The sequence below is a fragment of the Lynx rufus genome, unplaced genomic scaffold (assembly GCF_022079265.1).
Source record: "Lynx rufus isolate CCGP_SWC_20201006 ecotype Redwood Valley unplaced genomic scaffold, mLynRuf1.p SCAF_6, whole genome shotgun sequence".
Lineage (NCBI taxonomy): Eukaryota > Metazoa > Chordata > Mammalia > Carnivora > Felidae > Lynx > Lynx rufus.
In genome coordinates, this window is record NW_025814878.1 from 51,104,016 (window position 1) to 51,124,862 (window position 20,847).

Sequence of the window (20,847 nt, forward strand, 5' to 3'; positions counted from 1 at the left end):
CTACCAAATTAATATAGCAATTTCACTGAGAAATTTAAGGTAGGAGATTAATTAGAGAATAGCTAAGATCTGGCAGTGCCTTTCAGTAGTTTAGAAATCATCGAGCTCTTTTGTTTATACAACTTTTAAAATGTACTCTCTGAATATCTACATGTGATACATTGTGAAACATGTCTTCCCAGTGTTTTTTATTTATTTATATTTTTTATTTTTATAAATGGCATTTAAGGTGTGGATGTGTGTGTGTGCGGGGGGAGGGTGTCTGTGTGGAGGATGTGTGTCTGTGTTTGTATTTGTACCTGGGTTTGAGTGTGTGTGTGTGTGGAGGGGGATGTCTAGGTATGAGTGTGCGGGTGTGCATGTCTTGGTGTGTGAAATCATCCTGGTTGGGAGCCGCCACCATAGACCGAAGACATGGAGGCGAATGACGAAGATGTGGGATGGTGTAGTGGCAGTCCGGGTAGAAAGAAGTGCTTGGCTTTGAGATATTCGGGTAGAAGAGGATTTATCAGATTACCTGGGGCAGGGGGCTGAGAGGAGAAGTCCTTTAGTCTCTTTCAGGTTTCTCATGAAAAATATTTTCCTCATATTTTTAAAACCTTACAATTTACCTGCACTTGTCTTTGCTCTTTCTCAAGGCCTAGATCTTTTCAGATATTTTGTCTGCTTTATGTTCTGTGGACAGAGAAAACCTGCCCTCCCTTCGCCACATGTAAACCACACCATTTTAAACATAGGAGAGGTGACAGGGATGCTTGCTCTCTCACCAGGAATCCTGAAGTGGGTGAAACTGATCGACAACTTTGAAGGAGAATATGACTATGTGACCAATGAGGGGACGCTGTTCACCTTCAAGACAAATCGCCATTCGCCCAACTATCGCCTGATCAACATTGACTTCACAGATCCTGAGGAGTCTAAGTGGAAAGTGCTTGTGCCTGAGCACGAGAAAGATGTCTTAGGTAAGATTGCATACTACTTGAACACTGCGCGCTTTGGGTTTTGGTGAGAAGGTGAACACATTGTTACATCTCTCATTCTTTGGTGACCTGTTAGAAGGCAAAGAACTTTCAGCCTTCAGTCTTCGAGAATGAAGTGTCTAAGTAGCGTAACCAAGTATTTACTAGACGACATCTTTGTGGCTAGTACAATGTTATGCAGGGCCTTCGTAAAAATTGTGGGGGTATGAATCCAGGCTTTCCTTTTTTTTTTTTTTTAATTTATTTTGAGAGAGCGTGTGCACATGTGCGTGAGCAGGGGAGGGGCGGGGGGGGGGGGGGAGAGTCCCAAGCAGGCTCTGCACTGATAGCAGAGGTTCAATCCCACTAAATGTGAGATCATGCCCTGAGCCGAAATCAAGAGTCAGACGCCTAACGACCAAGCCACCCAGGTGCCCCTGAATCCAGGCTTTCAAAGGTAGTCTTTTAAAATATCAGTTGTCTCTGTGTAATTATTGTTTGATAATAATCATTAATATTTAATTTTTTAAACTATTTAGAATTCTTAGCTTTTAGCTTTTGAATAACCTTTGGCTGTTTGTATTATACCTGTTGTAGATCTCAGAGTGGATTTACAGTCCTGTTATTAGAAGAGAGAATAGACGGGGTGTGCCTGGGTGGCTCAGTTAAGCGTCTGACAACGGGTCAGGTCACGATCTCATGGTCCACGGGTTCAGGCCCTGTGTCGGGCTCTGTGCTGACAGCTTACGGCCTAGAGCCTGCTTCGGATTCTGTGTCTCCCTCTCTCTCTGCCCCTCCCTTGCTCATGCTCTCTCTGTCTGTCTGTCTCTCTCTCTGTCTCAAAAATGAATAAAAATTTTAAAAAGAATAGACTATTGTCATATTTAATTGGAATCCATTGCAGTTGCTGCTGTGTGCAGTGAGCTACATTAGCCTCCTGAGACCCTCCCTTCATTATCAATTGTTTCAGAGTGCCCTTAAGTTCCCTTTTATTCTTTTTCTCTGTGATTTTCGAAAAATGATATGCTGCTTTATAAATTATTCATTGCCTGAAAGCTAGTTTGATTAGAATAAGGCTCACTAATTTTGCTACAGGTTTTTACACAAAAGGAGAGTCCCTGTACCTTCAAGCCAATGAAGAGTTTACTCATTGGAGGTGAACTTGTGTTAATGGATTGACTAGGGCAAAATCTGGGGCCATCCCAAAATGTGAAGGTATAAGATTTAAAATTAGGAAAATAACTTCTTTTGAGATATGCAAAGCAGTTCTGTTGCCAATTAAGCAGTTCTTAATGTGTTTCCAGTGAATTAAAGCACAAGTGTTAGGTCCAGGTTTGTATCCTGGAAAAGTAAGGGACTCTTTCTCCCTTGGCTCAAGCCAGTACGTTCTGTGCTCAGCACCTTATACCTGGCCTTGCTCAGGGGGAGAAGGGGAATGTGGGCAGGTGATTACGACTGACCATCTCAGGGATGGCCTCCTGCTAGGCCCTTGGCTCTGGAAAAAGCAATACTCTGGGTGTTTGCTTGAGATTCTCCTCAGCCCCTGGGCATCTGGCTGCACCCCACCACCATCTTGTGTACTGAGTCTCCATACCGCTCTGGGCAGCTCTGTTGGATAGGACCCAAGATGACCCCATGCCTGCTCTTTCCTGCAAAACCCACATCTGCAACTCTGAGGCAGCAGCACATCCTGGGCCATTCCCCAGAACTACTTAGGTGGCCCCTCCCCTTGCTTTCTAGATGTTCAGCCATAGTCCCTTTAGCTTCTCAGGTTTGGATTAGGCATCAGCTAACAAGGTAATAAGCTCTAATAGGGAGGGGGACTTAGAGCATGGCAGGAGCTCTCTTCAAGGAAATCCCTCCACCTTTCTCCTCAAAATCTTCCATTCTCCCTCTGACCCTCATGTGTATTTGGTTCAGGGATCCATGAGCCAAGGAATGGGGGTTTGGTTGTTGATGTGAGGAATCTGGTTTATAGTGACATTGGTAGGCTGATGGCTTCTGTCCAAATTGAGACAGAATGTCTGTCCAAGGATAGTAAAAGCCAGTGTTTAGTGAGTGCTTCCTAAGTACCCACGTGAATTGACTTCACATTTGGTGGGTCCAGGTGAGCCTTCAGTGTTATAAATCCTCATGTAAGGTGCCCTTGGCGTTTTTCAGGTGCAAGTCAGGTTGCACTCACGATCCTCATGTAGAAAGCTATCTTAGATAGAAATATTTGCCAAGGCATGTGAGTTTTCTGCCTTTTAAAGTCCCAAAGAAGTGGTTTTAAGTGTGTCTTAAGGTGACATCCTCTTTCGCTTTGTAGATCTAATGAGATGTACCATCAGTGCTTGGGGATTTTGCGGGGGTTGGTGGGGGGTGATATATTTTTATAATCTTCCTTCTGAAAGGTTATAAGTTCTTTAGACTAGAAAGGGGAAACCTTCAATATTCACTAGAACTCATCAATTCAAAGAGAAGCGCTGTTGAATTTGCTATATATCATTAGCTCAGAATGCCCTCTTGAGAATAAAAACTAGCGATGAGTCATAAAGTCAGAGCTTTTATTAATGACAGTCTGCAAATCACCTTGTCATTTTCTTATTCAGTCTCCGTTTTATAATTCTGATGTGCTTGCAGTTAACACAGAGTGATTATTCTTTGACAGAAATAATTTACTTCAGTTCCCCACCCCCCCACCCCCTACCCCCGTACTTTCTTTAAAGCATTAAGGCCACCTGAAATATAACGCTTGATTGAGGCACTTTAAAAAAAAAAAATTGCATTGGATAATGAGCAGATTACTTTTAGATACAAGAGTTCTTCTGTCCTCACTTGGCAGAAATGCTTACTGTGCTAATCCAAACAACCCAGCACCATTGAGGCCCCGGCTGATCCTCAAGGGTTCCCTCTGGCCGATGTCTTATTCATATTGATAATAACGTTATAAGCATGAACTGCTAGTTTCTTAGGTTGTAGTAAATGTCAAGAAACTCACCGCACACCATGAAAGGCTTGTCTTTTCCACATCTGAGCGGTTACCTGCCACCCTGTCCTTGCTTCCATTTACTCCAGCGTCTCTCCCTCTGGGAGGACCCGTCCTCACCTCAAGCTGATCTTGTGCACACCAGGATGGGCGGTGCTGTCCGCCTGCCCTCCCGTTCTCTCCTTTCCCATCACCCAGCTCACCTCCTGTCCCTGCTCTGTCACCGACGGCACCATTACTGAAGCTGCAGCCCTGGGAGCTGAGGAGGACTCAATTCTCCGCCTTACTGTTCATCTCCCCACAGTTACCACATCCTGATGACTCTTCTTGGGAAATGCCTTTCGTTTCTTTCCTTCCCTCCCTAGCCTTTGTCCCAGCTTGATGTGATAGGACAGGCTCATGGCAGTAGTGTTCCTCCTCGTCTCCCCTCCATCCTTCCATATACCTCCCTTGTTCGGCTTCCTTCCTGGATACCATCTTTATTTCTGTCACCCTACAGTCCACACAGTAACTCCCCGGGAACGGCCAAGTCAGAACTAAACTCCTGTCCATCTGGCTCACCAGATCCTCGGCAGACCACCACCACCATTTTCACCGACCCCACGCTAAGCAGCCTTTTTCTTCTTGCAAATGGAAGTTTCCTTCTTGAAAACAAGATGTCGCTTGTTCTCCTCACCAGTCTGCCTCCCTCCCTACTGGTTGTTTGTATTCCTCTTCTCTCTCTGTTCCCAGCTCTGGCTGTCATCTTGAGTTGCCTGCCCTCCCACCGCCTCATCCCCCAGAGAGCTGTCCTGTCTCTGACACCACCCTAGCCACCCACTGTCTCACACCCCCGTGCTCAAGATGCAGTTCAGTGCTCGCTCGAGGGCTCTTGTGTTTTGGGTCCCCAGCCAACTTCTCACTTACCTCTGCTTACATGTTACTACTTATGTTTTTATATGATTGTGTCTTAAGGGCAGAAGTGACATCATCTTCCTGCCTGTTTCTCCAGTGCCTTGCAGGGTATCTGGCACATACGCAGAGCATAATATATTTTCGTCAAATAAACATTCCCAGCAGACGTGGATCATGACTTGGTTTTTGTTGTTTTCCTTATATCTCCCCTACCATGAGATTGGACACAAAATAAGTAGGCCAGGGTTATTTGTATCACAGAAGTTTTCATAGAATATTTTGTTTCCTCCAGACATGACAGTGACAATCATTTACTAAAGGAATATTCTGGAGTTAGATGAATGATTAAAGTCAATTATAAGATCACTTTGCAAGTCGCATTGCTGCATAGCACAATGGATAATAGCTCAAGAGCTATTGTTCAATGAAATAACTATGTTTCTCGTTACTTTCAAAGCTAAGTAAGCTTTTATCTGTTCTTCCCTTTTCAGAATGGGTAGCTTGTGTGAGGTCTAACTTTTTGGTGTTATGCTACCTCCATGATGTGAGGAACGTTCTGCAGCTCCACGACCTGGCCACGGGCGCTCTCCTCAAGACCTTCCCACTGGAGGTCGGCAGTGTTGTGGGGTATAGCGGTCAGAAGAAGGACACCGAAATCTTCTATCAGTTTACTTCCTTTTTATCTCCAGGTGAGAGAGTCTTTTCACCAATGTTATTCAGCTTAAAAATCAGACTAATGTTTGGGTTTCTTTTGGGAAATGGAAATGTAATGCTGTGTTATTGAAAATCACATATGCTGTATTATAGCCAGAATTACATAATGAGAATAAAACAATAAAACAGATGCTTAGAACACAGGGAAATGTGAGTGCCTAAAACAGCAAACTCATTCATCTTATATCCTGAGTCTGTGTTCTGGGGACAGGACCAACTGTTGTCCTAGGTTGATTTAAAAAAATTAGTATGAACAAGTATAACCTTAGATTCAAACTTTGGTCTATATGGATCAGGACACACGCAGTGCAGATTAACTTAAAAACGTAAAATAAAAATCTATAGTTCCGTCTGACATTAAAAACTTGTTTTCTAAAACAGACTGAGAGTGATGTTTGTTGTTGTTAAACCAAATTAAAATATAATTCTGAGGGTATAGTCTTACATCATATGGAAAAAAACTTGTTACTGGGTTCAAGGCAAAAAGAAAAAAAAAATGCTTATAAATTGTGATACTGCGTTCCATGGTCTGGGTTGATTTTCCCCAAAGTAAACATAGTTGTCTTTTTAACTTTTTTTCAGTTGGTCACGCTCATTTTGCTGTTTTGGTCTTTCCTGCTTCTCCACTTGGCTGCACGGTTTTTGTTGTAACCACAGCCACACACATACTCTGATTTGTCCCAGGAGCCTGGCTCTGTTGGCAGCTTGCTGCTGACCGAGCACACCCTATCTTAAAAGCAATCTGGCTGAAAAAATTTCCGCACTTTCCTTGTTTGTATTTCGAGCTCCTTCACAGCCCTGTCTGGTTTTGCGGCAATGGTTCAGTCCCTGGCAAAGTAAGCAGACATAGGGGAGAAAGCTAGGCAGGTGCTGAAGTGGTTCTTCCTCGTGGGGTTCAGCCAGATGACAGCGATGGTGCATGTACTTGTGTGTGTGTGTGTCTGTGTGTGTGTGTGCGTGTGTGTGCATTTGTGTACACACGTGTGCACCTCAGAGTCACGGAGCAGGCAATCACAAGGAGTCTTCTCGTCGTGACAGCTTGCTGTCAGGGTTATTAAAACCAAAAGAGTGATGTTCTTCTATAAATAGATCTGCTGGTATACCCGGAACACCTAGCAAGCTTTACTGTCCCATGTGCCTTTCAGAGGACCCAGGGGGGTGAGGAAAAGTGCCCACAGCCCTGTGGAAACGAGGGCCAGTGCCAGGAGTCAAACTGACAGGTCAGGAGCCCTGTGTCGGGGAATCCTGCATCACGTCTGTCCTGCCCTGGGGCCTGAGGGTACAGTGGTTGCCAGTGAACAGGAACCAAGAAAAAAATCCATTTCCTCCAGATTGCCGTTCTGCAGGCTCTGTGATGTATTTCCCCAATTTACGCTGGTTCCAGAAATTTTACTTTGAAAATCTCATAGCTTAAACAGTTTAAACGGACAAAGGGCGATGAGGAGAATGGGGCAGGGGTGACTCACCCATTCTTAATAAAAGTCAGAGTTCCCAAAGGCCAGTAAACCTCCTTCGGTGACTCCATGTGACCATTTATTTCAGGAACAAGTTCATCACTACCTGGGGGAGAGAGGGCTCATTGTCCTAGAGTAAAAAGATGGGTTCTGTGCCAAGAAATGAAATACTAGCTGCGACTATGGCTGTGAAGTTTGAGAGGTTGAATAGTTCTAGACCGCTGGGCAGTTTCTCAACAGGCTTTGTTATTGTAATGCCTTGTTCTTGCCCTTTATCTTTTCTTACTCATTTTGTCTCCATCTTTCTCTTTTCTCCCCTTAATGCAATTTGATACCTAAAACGAGAGAACAGGGCTTCCAGACTTAGGCCTTCTGGTCCAAAGTAAAAACGGCCCATCAGATCAGTAAACTGGATCTCTCGAAAGCAACAATTATCGGCGTGTACACACACACGCACGCACACACACACACATATACATACATACATACATACATGCACATACATACCAGCTCAGAGGCTGTCTTTCCCTGGTCTCTGAAGATTAGCTATCTACTACTGTGGTAAACAACAGAGATACTAAATTATAAGTAAAGCCCTGGGGCCAAAATTAACTATGACTCCAGCTGTTTAGGACATGGGTGCATCTGGCCACTGCGCCCGAGCTGACTTTGTTTCTCCTGGAGGCTCATGGTGAAGACTGTGTGTCTTGAGCCCAAGCTGCTTAGGACTTTTGTACCTTGAGTCAAACTTGGGAGAGAATGAGGATACGGGGCAATTTGGAACACGATGCACTTATTCCCTCTGGCTCAAACCACTTAGTGGTTTGTGCTGATTAATTCTGTATTCATGGAACGTCAGAGGGTTGTCTAAGGTTAGCTCCAGACAGACTTGCACGTTGTAATAATCCAGTACAGCAAGTCCGAGGTGCATGGGGGTAGGAAACGGGTTGAGCAGAGAAGCCTTGGGAAGGGCAAAAAAAATTTAAGATTTAATTTTTTAGAGCAGTTTTAGGTACACAGCAAAATTGAGGGGAAGGTACAGAGATTTCTTGTATTCTTCCTGCCCTGACATGCACAGCCTCCCCCATCATCATCTCCCACCAGAGTGGTACATTTGTCACAGTTGATGAACTTATACTGACACATGGTAATCACCCAAAGTCCCTAGTGTTCATTACGGTTGACTCTTGGTGTTGTATGTTCTATGGGTTTGGGCAAATGCATAATGACATGTATCCATCATAATAGTATCCTATAGAATATTTTCACTGCCCTAAAAATCCTCCCCCTCTTCACCCCTCCCCCAACCCCTGGCAACCACTGATCTTTTTGCTGTCTCCACAGTTTTGTCTTTTCCAGACTGTCATATGGTTGGAACCATACAGTAGTATGCAGACTTTCCAGACTGGCTTCTTTCACTTACTACTCTGCATTTAAGATTCCTCCGTATCTTTTCTTGGGCTTGATTGCTTATTTCTTTTAGCCCTGAATAATATTCCATTGTCTGGATGTACTGAGGTTTATTTACACATTCATCTTCTGAAGGACATCTTGGCACCTTCCAAGTTTGAGCAGTTATGAATAAAGCTGCTATAAACATCCGTGTGCAGATTTTTGTGTGGACATAACTTCTCAGCTCCTCTGTGTAAATACCAAGGAGTGCAGACATTTTCAAGACTTGTTTTAGTTTACATTTATGTTTTTTTTTTTTTTCTTTTAATAACTTTAAAACCCACCCTACACAGGTGGGTCAGTATAGATCATCTTTTCCAAAGTTCTTTTGCCCTCTCTGTACACACCAGTGTTTCAGAGCCTTGGATTTTTCTTTCACAGTTTCCCCCAGAGTCATCCCTTCCTCTTAACTCCTACTCCCATTTCTTTTACCCCTTTACATTTATTTTGGATTATTGGGGATATATGAGCTAATCGTCCCCGCCTCCTTCCTGTTACTAGAATGGCTTTGTTAAACCACTGCTTTCATCAGGAGACCCATCTCCTCAAGTCCAGACACCTCCCCTGGCCTCAGGGGACTTCTTCTATAACCCAATTCTCTTTCACCCTGAAATGTGGAAATTTATTTCCTAGAGATCACCTAACCAGCCCTCTCTGGTTTATGATTCCAAGATGACTTCTCCAAACCCCACCTTCCTTGGGCTTACCAAGCCAAATCAGACAGGACACAAAACATCATTAAATTATAGCGATTCTCGTTATGTGAATGTGCCATAGGCTAACCTTGGGGTAACCCAGATGGATCTGTTAAAAGGAAGCGTTGATCAAATATATTAAGCACTGGTACCTTCAAGTTTAACCCAGTCTCCTCCCAGGTGCCACTTTGGCACAGGACCGAAGGATAGAAGTCAGGTATTTGGCATGATTTCTCTGAACAGTAGTAGCCAGCCCCTGTTGCCTACTTGTTTCATTCTGCTGTTAGAGGATTTGATATAGTAGTTTTTCCAGATAAAAGGCATTTTTTTGTATTATTTATTTTTTTAATGTTTATTTATTTTTGAGAGAGAGAGTGTGCACGCAACTGGGGGGAGAGAAAGAGAGGGAGACGGAGGGTCTGAGTGGGCTGGGCAGTGACAACAGAGAGCCCAGTGAGGGGCTTGAACTCATGAACCCGCTTAATTGACTGAGCCACCCAGGGACCCCCAGATAAACAGGAGCTTAGAGTACATTTCCTATTATTGTCTTTCACAAAGGAATTTGCATTCTAATACTTTGGTGATTTGTCTAAGGTCACTGGCCCAGCAACTGTCAGAGGTGGGAATCCTGGCTGCCAGGTGCTTTCTCATTCACTGCAGTACAGGTTGCAGCGATACCAGAGTGAGGCAGGTGCTCAAATAGCACATGCTCGGTCTGCAGCCATTTTTGTTAGTTGTTTGGTTGTTTGGGGTTTTTTTTTTCAAGGATTTGGACTTTTTTGTGTGTTTTGAGGAAGGGAAGCAAGTACGGATCAAGAAGCTATTCAAAAATTAACATATATCTGAAAATAGCCTTGCCTTCAAGATTACATTCCTCTAGGCAAGGACAGTAATCAGTATATCTGGTACATTAGAATGTATGCCCAGAGTGTAGTTTGGAAGTACTGTATGTATGAAGATGTATTTTAATAAATACCCAAGTATGACTTAAACCAGGAAAGCCAATACTTGGGTCATGTTACGTATCTTCTCTCTGTCAATATTCATCATACTTCCAATTATAGTACCTTAAAATAATTTTGTCTGTAAGCATGAGAATTGCAGTGACATTCATAGGGATCAGCAGCCTTGCTGTTAATGAGTGTAAACTATTACTCTTTGCCACTGGGGGTACAGAGTATCCCTTCTCATCTGTTAATGAAATACATGCACAGAGGAGTTGAGAAGAAAGAGAGCCACCATTTTAATACCTGATCAGTCACTTCAGATGTACCCTGTGGGAGTACCATTTAGTTTCAAGTTTTCCAGCAAGTATTGGGATCGCTAAATCGATTTTTTCATCTATCTGACAGTGTATGTTTAATGTATTGTGTGGGAGGGCTGTTTCCGCACCAGCCACTCTGGATGACTAATTCTGTTTCATAAACCACTGCAGTTTTCAAATAGTAACAACTCGTCTTATTGTTTCTTTGATTTAGTTCTTAAGTGTTAAAGTGTAATAGCATTAAATTCAGGAAATGGATTTTTAATTAGTGTTTAAATAAGCTGGCATTCTTGGTGTACATTCATTCATTTGTGTTGTGCACAATTCCTGGGATAATAAAAATTTTTAAAGTAGCTCTAAAATGGTACCTGGTCATCTCTGGTCCCTGACTGCTGTCCACGTGTGTGTGCACGGACAGGTGGGTATCTGGTGTCAGGAGCCCCAGAGTTCCCATCAGGAGGCTTCTGGCTGGTTGTTGACTTGGGGCCAGTCATTTGAGTTTTCCATCTTAATTCACCTCTCAAGGTGAAGTGGCCCTACATGAAGTTCCCCATCTTTTTTGACCTGCATTCCTAAGTGACCCGGCATAGGGAAGACCTGTTAAGTTTTCACTCTTACAGTTTTTATCTCTTCTCATACTCATGGAATGCTATGGAATCTTCTAAAATGTATATGACAGATGATGGTCGTCAAAACGCTGTGTGTGGTGGCAGTGAGGAAAAGTGAACACTCCATGCGCAGACTGTTCTAATAAGCACTCTTGGCACAGTGACCCTCACATGGCAGCAAGTCCCCAACTCATGTTCCTCTCTTGTGATTCATGGCATCCAGTTGTGCTGTGTGCCCTTGCCCCCTTGCAGCCAGTGAGCTTGTGGACTAAATCAGGACTTCCGCTTCCTTCTAGGTATCATTTATCACTGTGACCTCACCAAAGAGGAGCTGGAGCCACGAGTCTTCCGAGAGGTTACCGTGAAAGGGATCGATGCTTCCGATTACCAGACAGTCCAGGTATGGAGCATTTGATCCTGATAACATGAGAGTTAGAAAAATCTGACTGTCAGACCAGGCCATTCACACCCTAGTTCATCAGGAGCCATGGAGGTAATCCATAGTAATATAGACAACAGGTCTTGGACCTCCTGCTCTCTCTGGGCATTGAGCCAGCACAGTCCCTTCCTCCTAGAGCTCGTGGGCTCTGCTCCCGTAGCTGCTGCTCTCAACAAGATGAGCCAGGGTCCTCATCTTACTGCAGTAGCTGTCACAGCAACACCACTTGTCTGCTTGCTTGAGAGTGGGTTACAGTTCAGCTCAGGTCTTGTGGTGTCACAAGTAACAACATAGATTTGCTGCACATAAAGTACTCAAGTGCTACGAGTCAGTCTTTTCCGTCTGGCGTTCACATGTATTTCCCCTGGCACAGAGGAGACACTTCCTAAAAATTAGAATGAACATATTAACTGATTTGTCAGTCTCTGACCACCCATCCTTTCAGGTTAAGAATCTCTGTTTCTGTTTTTTCAGCTCCCCAAAGGCATTGAGTCTTCCAGAAACTGATGACTTATTAATTGAGGATGTAGAATGTCACTGTTCCTTTGCAGTGAGAGGTCGGTCACCTGTCAGGTAGCAGGTGTGTATCAGGGCTCTCCCACTGGAGGGCTGGATCACACAGGCCACAGATTAGGAATCAGAACACTGTTTGTTAAGGAAGTTTAGAACAAAGAGCTGGACGCTCCCGAGAATGTTTCTGTGAAACTCGGGCATTATTTTAGCTCCTTGAGTTACCCTTCAACTATCTAGAAACGGTCTAGATGACGGCCTAGATCTAGATCATAAACGAATAAAGCATTGTTTACAAAAACCCATGGTGGTCTGGACCTGGTCCAGGGCTGCAGTTTGCCGACCCTCATTCTAGAACAGGAGTTGGCAGACTGGCCTCTGGTTTTATGGGAGAACAGCCATGCTCATTTGTTTACGTAGTGTTGATGGCTGTCTTGGTGCATTAACGGGTGGGGGGGGGGGTTGTGCAACAGGGATTCTATGGCCCACAAAGTGTAAAATACTTACCATTTGTCCCTCTGAGAAAGAGTTTGCTGATCCCTGGTCTATGGTAAAAAGCACTTATAAAATCAGAATGTTCCCAGTAGATGCTCAGGTCCTTTGTCATGAAGCTCTGTCAGGCCTGAAATGTGCATATACTCGTTGGGTGACATTGGGTGAGTCACTTAACCTTTCTGCCACAATTTTTTTTTAGCCATAGAATAGGGATGATATCTCTCTTACAGGATTCCTATAGGATTATTTGAGATGATGTATATTAAGTGTCTGGCACATAGAATATAAATTGATTTTTTTCAATCAATATTAGAAATAAATATAACAGACTGTTAGTCTTCTGTATCTATTTTGGCTTGCTGCTTCTTTCATTTTCAAGGTGAGCCGTTGCCTGGGGAGATATCCTGTGGGAGCCAGTAGCCCGTCTGGCACTTACATGGTTCGCTAATTCACCCTAGTCCTGTATTCGACTTTAAAAATCATTTTTAAGCTGCTGTTCTTTGCTGTTATCCCTTTTCTCCACGTCTAGAGTGTTTGCTCCTATCAAATGTAACATTTGACCTCCCCAGGGCCTATGTCTAGTCTTTGCCTCAGTATCCCCGGGGCCAGGGTGTGCGCACGCACCAGTGCACACCATTGCGTCTCCCATCAGTAATGCCAGGGATGCCCGAGTGGCCCCCAGTGACCATCACTCCTCTGCCCCCAGGGGTGCAGCCGTGGCTGCCCTAGAATTTGTTCAGTCACCCAAGACAAGCCCCTTGTCTTCTCATCGCTACTATGCAGTCCTGCAGCTCTCTATTAAAAAATGACACATTATTCTCCTCTCTCTTCCAGCCTCTCACAAATAATTAGTGCTCAAATATGTGGTTGTCTTTGGAGTTTGGGTGAGGGCGAGGCACCTGTAATAATGGCAGCTGCCAGGGAGGCAGCTTCTTACAGAGAAGTAACACTCTTCTTACAGTGAGGATGGTTGGGGTTGTTTCTTCTGTCAAGTAGCTGTTCTTTTCCGTGCTGGTAATAGTAACATTCTCTATAGGGGATACACAAAGAAGCTGGTTATCACCTATTATGTACTGTTTTCATTTAGAAGTGAAAAGATAAAACTTTACAATTAAGCAAATGCTTGGTTGGAGTAGAAATCTCTCAGCCAGGTACGTAGCCTGACAGTCCCACATTTAACTGGGGAAGAGATGCGCTTGGGTGATGCTGGTTGCTTGTATCATTGGAAAACTGAACTCTTTGCCTCACAAAGAAAACTTCCCTGATGTTGAGCTACTCAAAAACAACCTTTTGTTTCTACTGCTGCAGTATAGGAAGGAAAAAAAGATGGTAAGTATTTTAAGACAGTAACTGGATAGGGAGCCTGGGTGGCTCAGTCAGTTAAGTGTCCAACTCTTGATTTCAGCTCAGGTCAGGATCTCATGGTTCATGAGTTCAAGCCCCGAGTTGGGCTCTGCACTGACAGTGCAGAGCCTGTGTGAGATCTCTCTCTCTGTCTCTCTCTGCCCTCCCCCACTTATGCGTGGGCTCTCTCTCTCAAAATAAATAAATAAACTTGAAAAACAAAAAAAGGGTGGTAACTGGACAGAACACATTACATTACAGATCTTGATGCACTGTTCCTTATTCCCATATTTTAGAGAGTAGAGATGTGTCTGTGGGCCGAATATATGTATAATGCCAATAGGAGATTTTATATCTATTGATTATACTCATCAGACATATTGCATTGAGTTAGCAAAATAGAATTCTTTCATCATTTAGGGGTGCCTTTGAAATGCCCTTTGATGTCACAAAACCATAGACTCGTATCATTTTAAAATCCATTGTGCGGTGGTTTAGATTCAAGTGTATCAGCAGAGCTTTGACATGAAATGGGAGTGTGACAGATGTTCTCACACTGTGATTAGGCTCTCAGTGGTGTTGCCAACAATGACCCACCGTTGTAAAAGCAGGCCCTAGAGGGGGATTTGTACATGAATGGAAAACATCCTGATGGTGTGTAATAAAAACCACAGCATTTTGAAGAAAAAAAAAAATCTTTTTGTTTTTAGTCACTTTAGGGTAATGTCACTTTTGATTCCTCTTGAGTCTACTGTTTGTATTTATTCCATATGTGATTTTAAAAGCTCCTCTGGGCTGTTTGTTGTTCCTTCTTATATTCTGTGAGGTATGTTATGGTTTGGAGCATGTACTGTGGCACAGATTATGCTGCATGGTTGGTCCATGCAATTAGCGGTGGTCATGACTCTGCCCATGTACCCGGTGGTATAGCTGGTGAGATAGACCAAGCCTGGAAGAAAGGAAGGGTCAAAGACACACATGGCTATATAACCCACAGAGGACGATTCGTGTTTGCTATATATTTACTCAGGACCCATCTTGGATTTGGACAGGGAGTGGGGTTGACCATATGGTGTCGTATTTTGCTAACAGACATAGAACAAAGCTGCTGTCTGTTACAGCCTTTATCCGTTTCTGACTACAGCTGTGAGTAGAAAATTGATGTGTATCAGAAATATAATTTTGAAAATCAGATCCTGGAAAAACTTTCTCTTCCAGTTGGGGGTACACGTAAAAATTTAGTTTTAGATAGATTTATCAAATCTTGATTTGACTAATCTTGAATTTTTCTTTCTTCCTTTTTTTTTTATTGTGAATGCCACATCCACATAATATTGATTAGAACCTCTGTGCCCATATCTTTAAAAAAAAAAAAAGTTGAAATACTGAACATTAGAAATTACATTTATAACGGGCCTCTGGGTGGCTCAGTCCGACTTTGGCTCAGGTCATGATCTTGAGGTTTGTGAGTTCGAGCCCCACGTCAGGCTCTGTGCTGACAGCTCAGAGCCCAGAGCCTGCTTCGGATTCTGTGTCTCCCTCTCTCTGCCCCTCACCTGCTCAGACTCTGTCTCTTTCTCTCTCAAAAATAAAAGTAAAAACATTTTTAAAAAATTACATTTATAAAATAAGTTTGGTGATCAGTGATTTGCATGAAAAAATCTGTCTACATTTATAATCAGCCATGTGTTTCATTTTAAACAAAAGTGAGGTAATAGGGAGGTGGTAGTTATATTTAGTCTGTCAGCAAGTATGACATGACCTTCAATGCTGGTGATACTGTTTGAACACAGAAAATTTCTAGACACAAGGCATTGTCCCAGGAAATTTATAGTCAGACTGTAACTCAATGGAGAGTTGAGACACACAGATCTGAAAGGTCAGACACCTTCTCTCAGTGAGCAAGGGGAAGTGCAGCCTTCAGTCAGTGCTGCAGTGTTAAAGACCACCCTGGCTGGGCAGAGGAGGATGTCTTCAGGGGAGGGGTGGAAATTGGGTAGGGCTTTGAAGGATGGGTGCTTCCATGATTCCCAGTTCCCCAGGACACTCCTGACCAGTTTTACCACCACCCTCATTCAGACACTGCCTCCGCCTTTTTGTTGCAGGTTACTCATAATTTTACAGCAAATTAAAGAAGGAAATCATGCTCTCAGTATCCTGTGTAGTGAGGTTGCCTTTTGTCACCTGTGGATGAAATAGTGTTTGCCCTGTGGTTGAACGTGGCATGATACGTAGTGTAGCAAGATGCACCTTTTGGTTTCTCAGTATCTCATTTTTGCCCAGCCAGCTGAGAGATTGGCCTTTTTCCTCCCCAAATAAAAGACAAAATTTATAGACCTGAAAAAGAACAGTGAACTGAGTGTACTGTGAATAAGCTCCATTATCAACAGTTTCTGCATTTCATAAAAGACAAAAAATTGGAAGGAAGGTCCAATTTTATGGGTGAAAGCAAACAATATAGTAGGAAAATAGTAAGAATTCTAAGTATTTAACAGATTGAATTATCTTACTTCCTGTTGTCTGGTGCTTAGTAGGGACTTTTCTGAGGTTTACCTGAAGTAATGCATATGAAACATCAGGAACATCCCAAAGGTGGTTTGCTGTGTAACTGAAAAGAAATGTTAAAATTAAATAATTCTTTGGGTTTACCAAGACGCCTTGGGGTAGAAGGACTGGGAATTTTTTTCTTCAGTGTAGATTTTTCTAACCTTGGTGATCACTGATTTGTGGTTGCTAGCATATACAGACTTTGCCATTCAGAGAACACGTGCTCAGAACGTTAATTAGTCTTTGAACATTTGTTAAGTTCCACGCTAAGCGCATGGTGCATCACAGTTTTTGAATATTGACTCATCCGCGTCCTCAGTGAGCTGACCACTGGACTGGCGATGATGTTTTTCTCTAGTGCTGTGTTCTCACAGTTAGGTATTGATCAGAAATCTTCAGAAATGTCAGGGAAGAGTGAGTGGGGGAGCATTTTCATAAAGAACTTTTTGAGAGGTCACTGTGCTTGCATGTGATTAGGAAACTGCTTTAAGTCAAACCAGTTGTTGGTGATGATTTAGCGCCTGTGCATCAAAGTTCTGTGTGATGTTAGGCTTCGCAGTGGGATATTCTTGCATGAACAGATCCCCACCCTTCTAGATCTCTGTCATGCCGGCATTCTAGACGGAGGGCATAATATTCACATTCTGAGGGTACTGTGTGTGTGTCTCTTTCCCCTTTTGGTATCAGCTGTGTTAAAGTAATTTGTAACGGGTGATAAAGAGTTTGCTTCCTTGTTACCTTATAATACAGAAATAAGTTCCAGGGCCCAAGTCAATAGCTCCTGCAGTCCCCATACCACCGTAAATAAATCCCCTTCCATGTTTTTTAAGAGGACATTACTGTATAGCGACCTGCCAATATGTAACCCTCTTTCAGTAGAAATCACAAGGTGGCTTTGAGAATTGAGCAGCCAGTCCCGTAAGGAGAGGCCTGGGGAGGTTTCTTGAGCCTTCTGTGGGGCTTCACTAGGGCAACGTGGGTGAAAGCGAAGCCTGTGCTGGCCTTGCTCAGAGCTTCTCTGAACTTCACTCTGAGGAAATGGGGTTTGCATTGAGATGGGGACCAGGAAAACACCTGCACCCACCCTGGTGACTTAAAGCATGGGCGGCCAGGAAAAGGAAGCCCTATTGGTTGGTTCTTCTCAGGGACGTGGTGGTGACTCAGCATCAGGGGTGTTTGCTCAGCTTATTTTGCCGAGATATTAATGAGGTGAACAGGTGTTGATTTAATTTGAATGGCTCAGATTTGCTTCTGGAAGGCCATCTAGGTTTATTGTTCTTTAGTAATGTTGTATTAGAGGCCCTAAATGTCAGGGATTAGGCTACGTGTAAACTCATACCATAGGTCACGACTATACTCTGGAGATTTGTTCATCCTTAGTACATACACAATTTGTAATATATCAGATATCTACAGATAATACTGAGTTTGCTATTATATGTAATAAAGCCACTTAAGTAGATTCACATTTTGTTTACATTGTTCTAAGAGTCATGGCTTTTGAGATCCCTAAAAGTTTGCTCATGTGCAGGTGGGTAGATTTCAGGCTACTGCTAGCAGTTATCTTGCCAAAAGAATGTCCTATTTCATTATCTTATAGAAAACAAAGTAGCAAGTAACTTCCTTCTTATCAGCGCTAAATCAATAGCATGGTATCGTCTATGAATCACGGCATATGTGCTAATGGTACTTACCTTTGTCATTTTAATAATTATTGTTTTTAAAAATGAATCTGAATCTCAAGTTATGTTATTCAGATTAGATTCAGCTGTGAGCGGCAGGAGAAATCAAAATAACCATGGCTTAAAGAAGAGAGATGTGTGTTTCCCTCTCACATAAAAGAAGTGCAGGAGGAATCCGTCCAGGGCTGACATGGCATCTGAGGTGCGAGGAATCCAGGCTCCTCCTCTCTTGCCGCTTTGTCACATGTGGCTTCTGTTTCCAGCATCACTTCGTGGTCCTTGAACGCTGCTGGCCATCCAGCCATATTAATGTCTACTTTCTAGCCAACAGGAAGGCAGCAGTAGGGAAGAAGAAGAAGGGGGACGGAAGGTACATGCCAGGGGTCTTATAAGCATGTGTGCTAACGGTGACATGTGTTATGTCTGCTTTTGTCTTATTGGTGAAAAAGTACTCGTGTGGCCACGTGTATCACAAGGAGGTTTAGAGATGTTGTTTTAGTCCCAGGAAAGAAATGTGTGCAGCTAAAAATTGGGGCCTTTTTTTTGAAGAAACAGGAGAATAGATATTGAGGAACAAGTAGCAGTCTGTCACACAAGACAAAATAGGCCCTCAGCATAAATTTTTGGTCTGGACCCTGAGACCAAGGAACCTAAACGCCACCTGCTGGCCAGGTACCTAAACCTCGGGGTCAGGATTCGAAAAACAAAGACTTTTGAAAAGGGTCCGTATTCAAATGTAATTATGGACAGCAGAAATCACGCTCTACAAAGAGAAGCACCCTTTAAAGATGCTCTTCTCCCAGGAAGAAAGACCTTTAATATTGCTTCCAGAACATGAGTATATGTACTTCCTGAACTCTGGTCTTGACTCTAGCACAACTGTAATGCAAGGGGAGATAAGACTCTTGGGAATTAGAATCAAGATGAAGTGTCAGGGGTTATCTCTGTGGCAGGATGAGGAAGCCAGGTAAGCTGGGGGCCAGGTGACTCTCCAGAGGTTTGACTCCGTGCTAGCATCATCTTTTTGACTGGGAAAACCAAATCCCAACCATCCTCCTGTGCTATTTCCTATGAAGGATGTGGGCACAAGCCATCCTTGTAGGACCTGCATGTCACAGATCAGCCTTTGGGGAGGAGTCAAGTCTCTAATTTCATAGCTGCCTCTTTGCTTTTTCTAGGTGGTCTGTTCTTCCACTAATGTGTTTTGGGCTGTGGACAAAGTTGTATGCCTTTCAATTGCATTTACATTAGGGTTCATATAATTGAGACCTCTCATTTTAGAGATGAGGAAACTAAAAGTCAATGTGTTTGAACAAAAGTAACACTGTAAATAATTGACAGAGCTGAGACTAGAAGGCAGAACTCCACAACTGTGCTAATCTGCACATTTTGTTATCAGGATAAATTAAGTGCACTCTCTGTAGCTCGATTGTTGTTGTTGGTTTTTTTTTTTTTTTGCAACTAAAATAGACTAAAAGGTTTCTAAATTCCTATGCCCCCTTACCTCTAAAAGTATGTTTCTACGTCATGTAAGTATCCAGCAACTACTTTGTAGACTCTTGTGGTGCGGGTTGAACAATAAAAATACTCTCTATGTAAAAGGAAAGACACTAAGGGCCCATAAATATATGTTTAAAATCACTTATAAATATTACAGTTTATCTTAGTGTTCACTTCTAATCTCTCACTGCATGTTAATTGACATTCTAATTTCCTTATCTATTTGTATCGTATATATATATATATAAATATACATATATATATATATAATGTATACACACATATACATACATACATACATTTGTATTTTAATCTGAGGAGTTTTATGTAAGTCTTAAATGTTGGTCACCATACTGCAGCTTGAAACTCCATTTAAAGTATGTTCTAAAGTGAAATAAAATTTGAAGTGTGTATGGTTTTGCTTTTGTCCTCTTATCTCTGCTGGACTTCCCCCAAGATCTTATTCAGGGTTGGCCCTAATGCCAGCACTGGCATCAGGTTGCTTCTAACTCAAATTCAGAAGAATATGCTCAGATTTCCTTTGGACACGCTAGCCCAGGACCTTTGCTTCTTGTGCAATGAACCTGGAAAGACACTTCTATGCCCAAAGCAGATGACCTTCTCAGTTTTTTTCCTTAGACAAGTACATCTATTCCAGTGTCTGTCCATTATATCTGCCTTCTTAATTGGTGAAGCTAGATTAAAAATTAATAGAGGATTAGGTGGATGTCTAGAAACTGGAACCTGAAAATTGCTTTGATTTTCTTTGCATTGAGAAGGCTCCATAGAAGAGAGTTGGAGTAATCTTTCTCCTGCTTTTCTGTGACAGTATCACTTCTAAACCCCAGGGGTATGTCTTTATGTAGGCTGCCACTTAGACAAGTGTTCTTTGGCTTCCTGCTGTGCTCTATCTTTTAGGCAGATGGGGAGAAGAGAACATAGGAGCTTACGGTGGTCTCTCCACCTGCTACACAGTTCTTCCCTCCCCTCCCCTTTGCCTGCATCACACTGATGGCTGGTGGATGATAGAGTGAGTAAAAATAAACCTGGCACTGCAGATATTCTATTATCTCCCCGGAGGAAAAACCATTATGGCCTAACTTCACTGGTCCACAAAGAAGGAGGACATTTTCCATTTCCCCAAATATAACTTTTTGATTGGGGTCAAGTATCGACCTAAGTTTAGAGAAGTAGACTTGATCATTCCCCACTCACTCCCAGGGCTGACTGAATTTAAGTGGTAGATTAGAAATGTTATAATAGTGGTAAACGTGATGGCAGAATATTGCCAGTTGGAAGGCATTGTGATAGTACTAAACAGA

General features: G+C 42.9%; 1 protein-coding gene across 1 annotated transcript in view; it reads left to right on the forward strand.

Annotated features, from left to right (window-relative positions):
• PREP (prolyl endopeptidase) overlaps nt 1-20,847 on the forward strand; it is a 120,502-nt gene that overhangs the window by 65,432 nt on the left and 34,223 nt on the right. Inside the window, exons 8-10 of the mRNA XM_047102400.1 lie at nt 771-962; nt 5,313-5,510; nt 11,305-11,408. Of these exons, the coding sequence (XP_046958356.1) occupies nt 771-962; nt 5,313-5,510; nt 11,305-11,408 (494 nt within the window). The remainder of the gene's footprint in view (nt 1-770; nt 963-5,312; nt 5,511-11,304; nt 11,409-20,847) is intronic.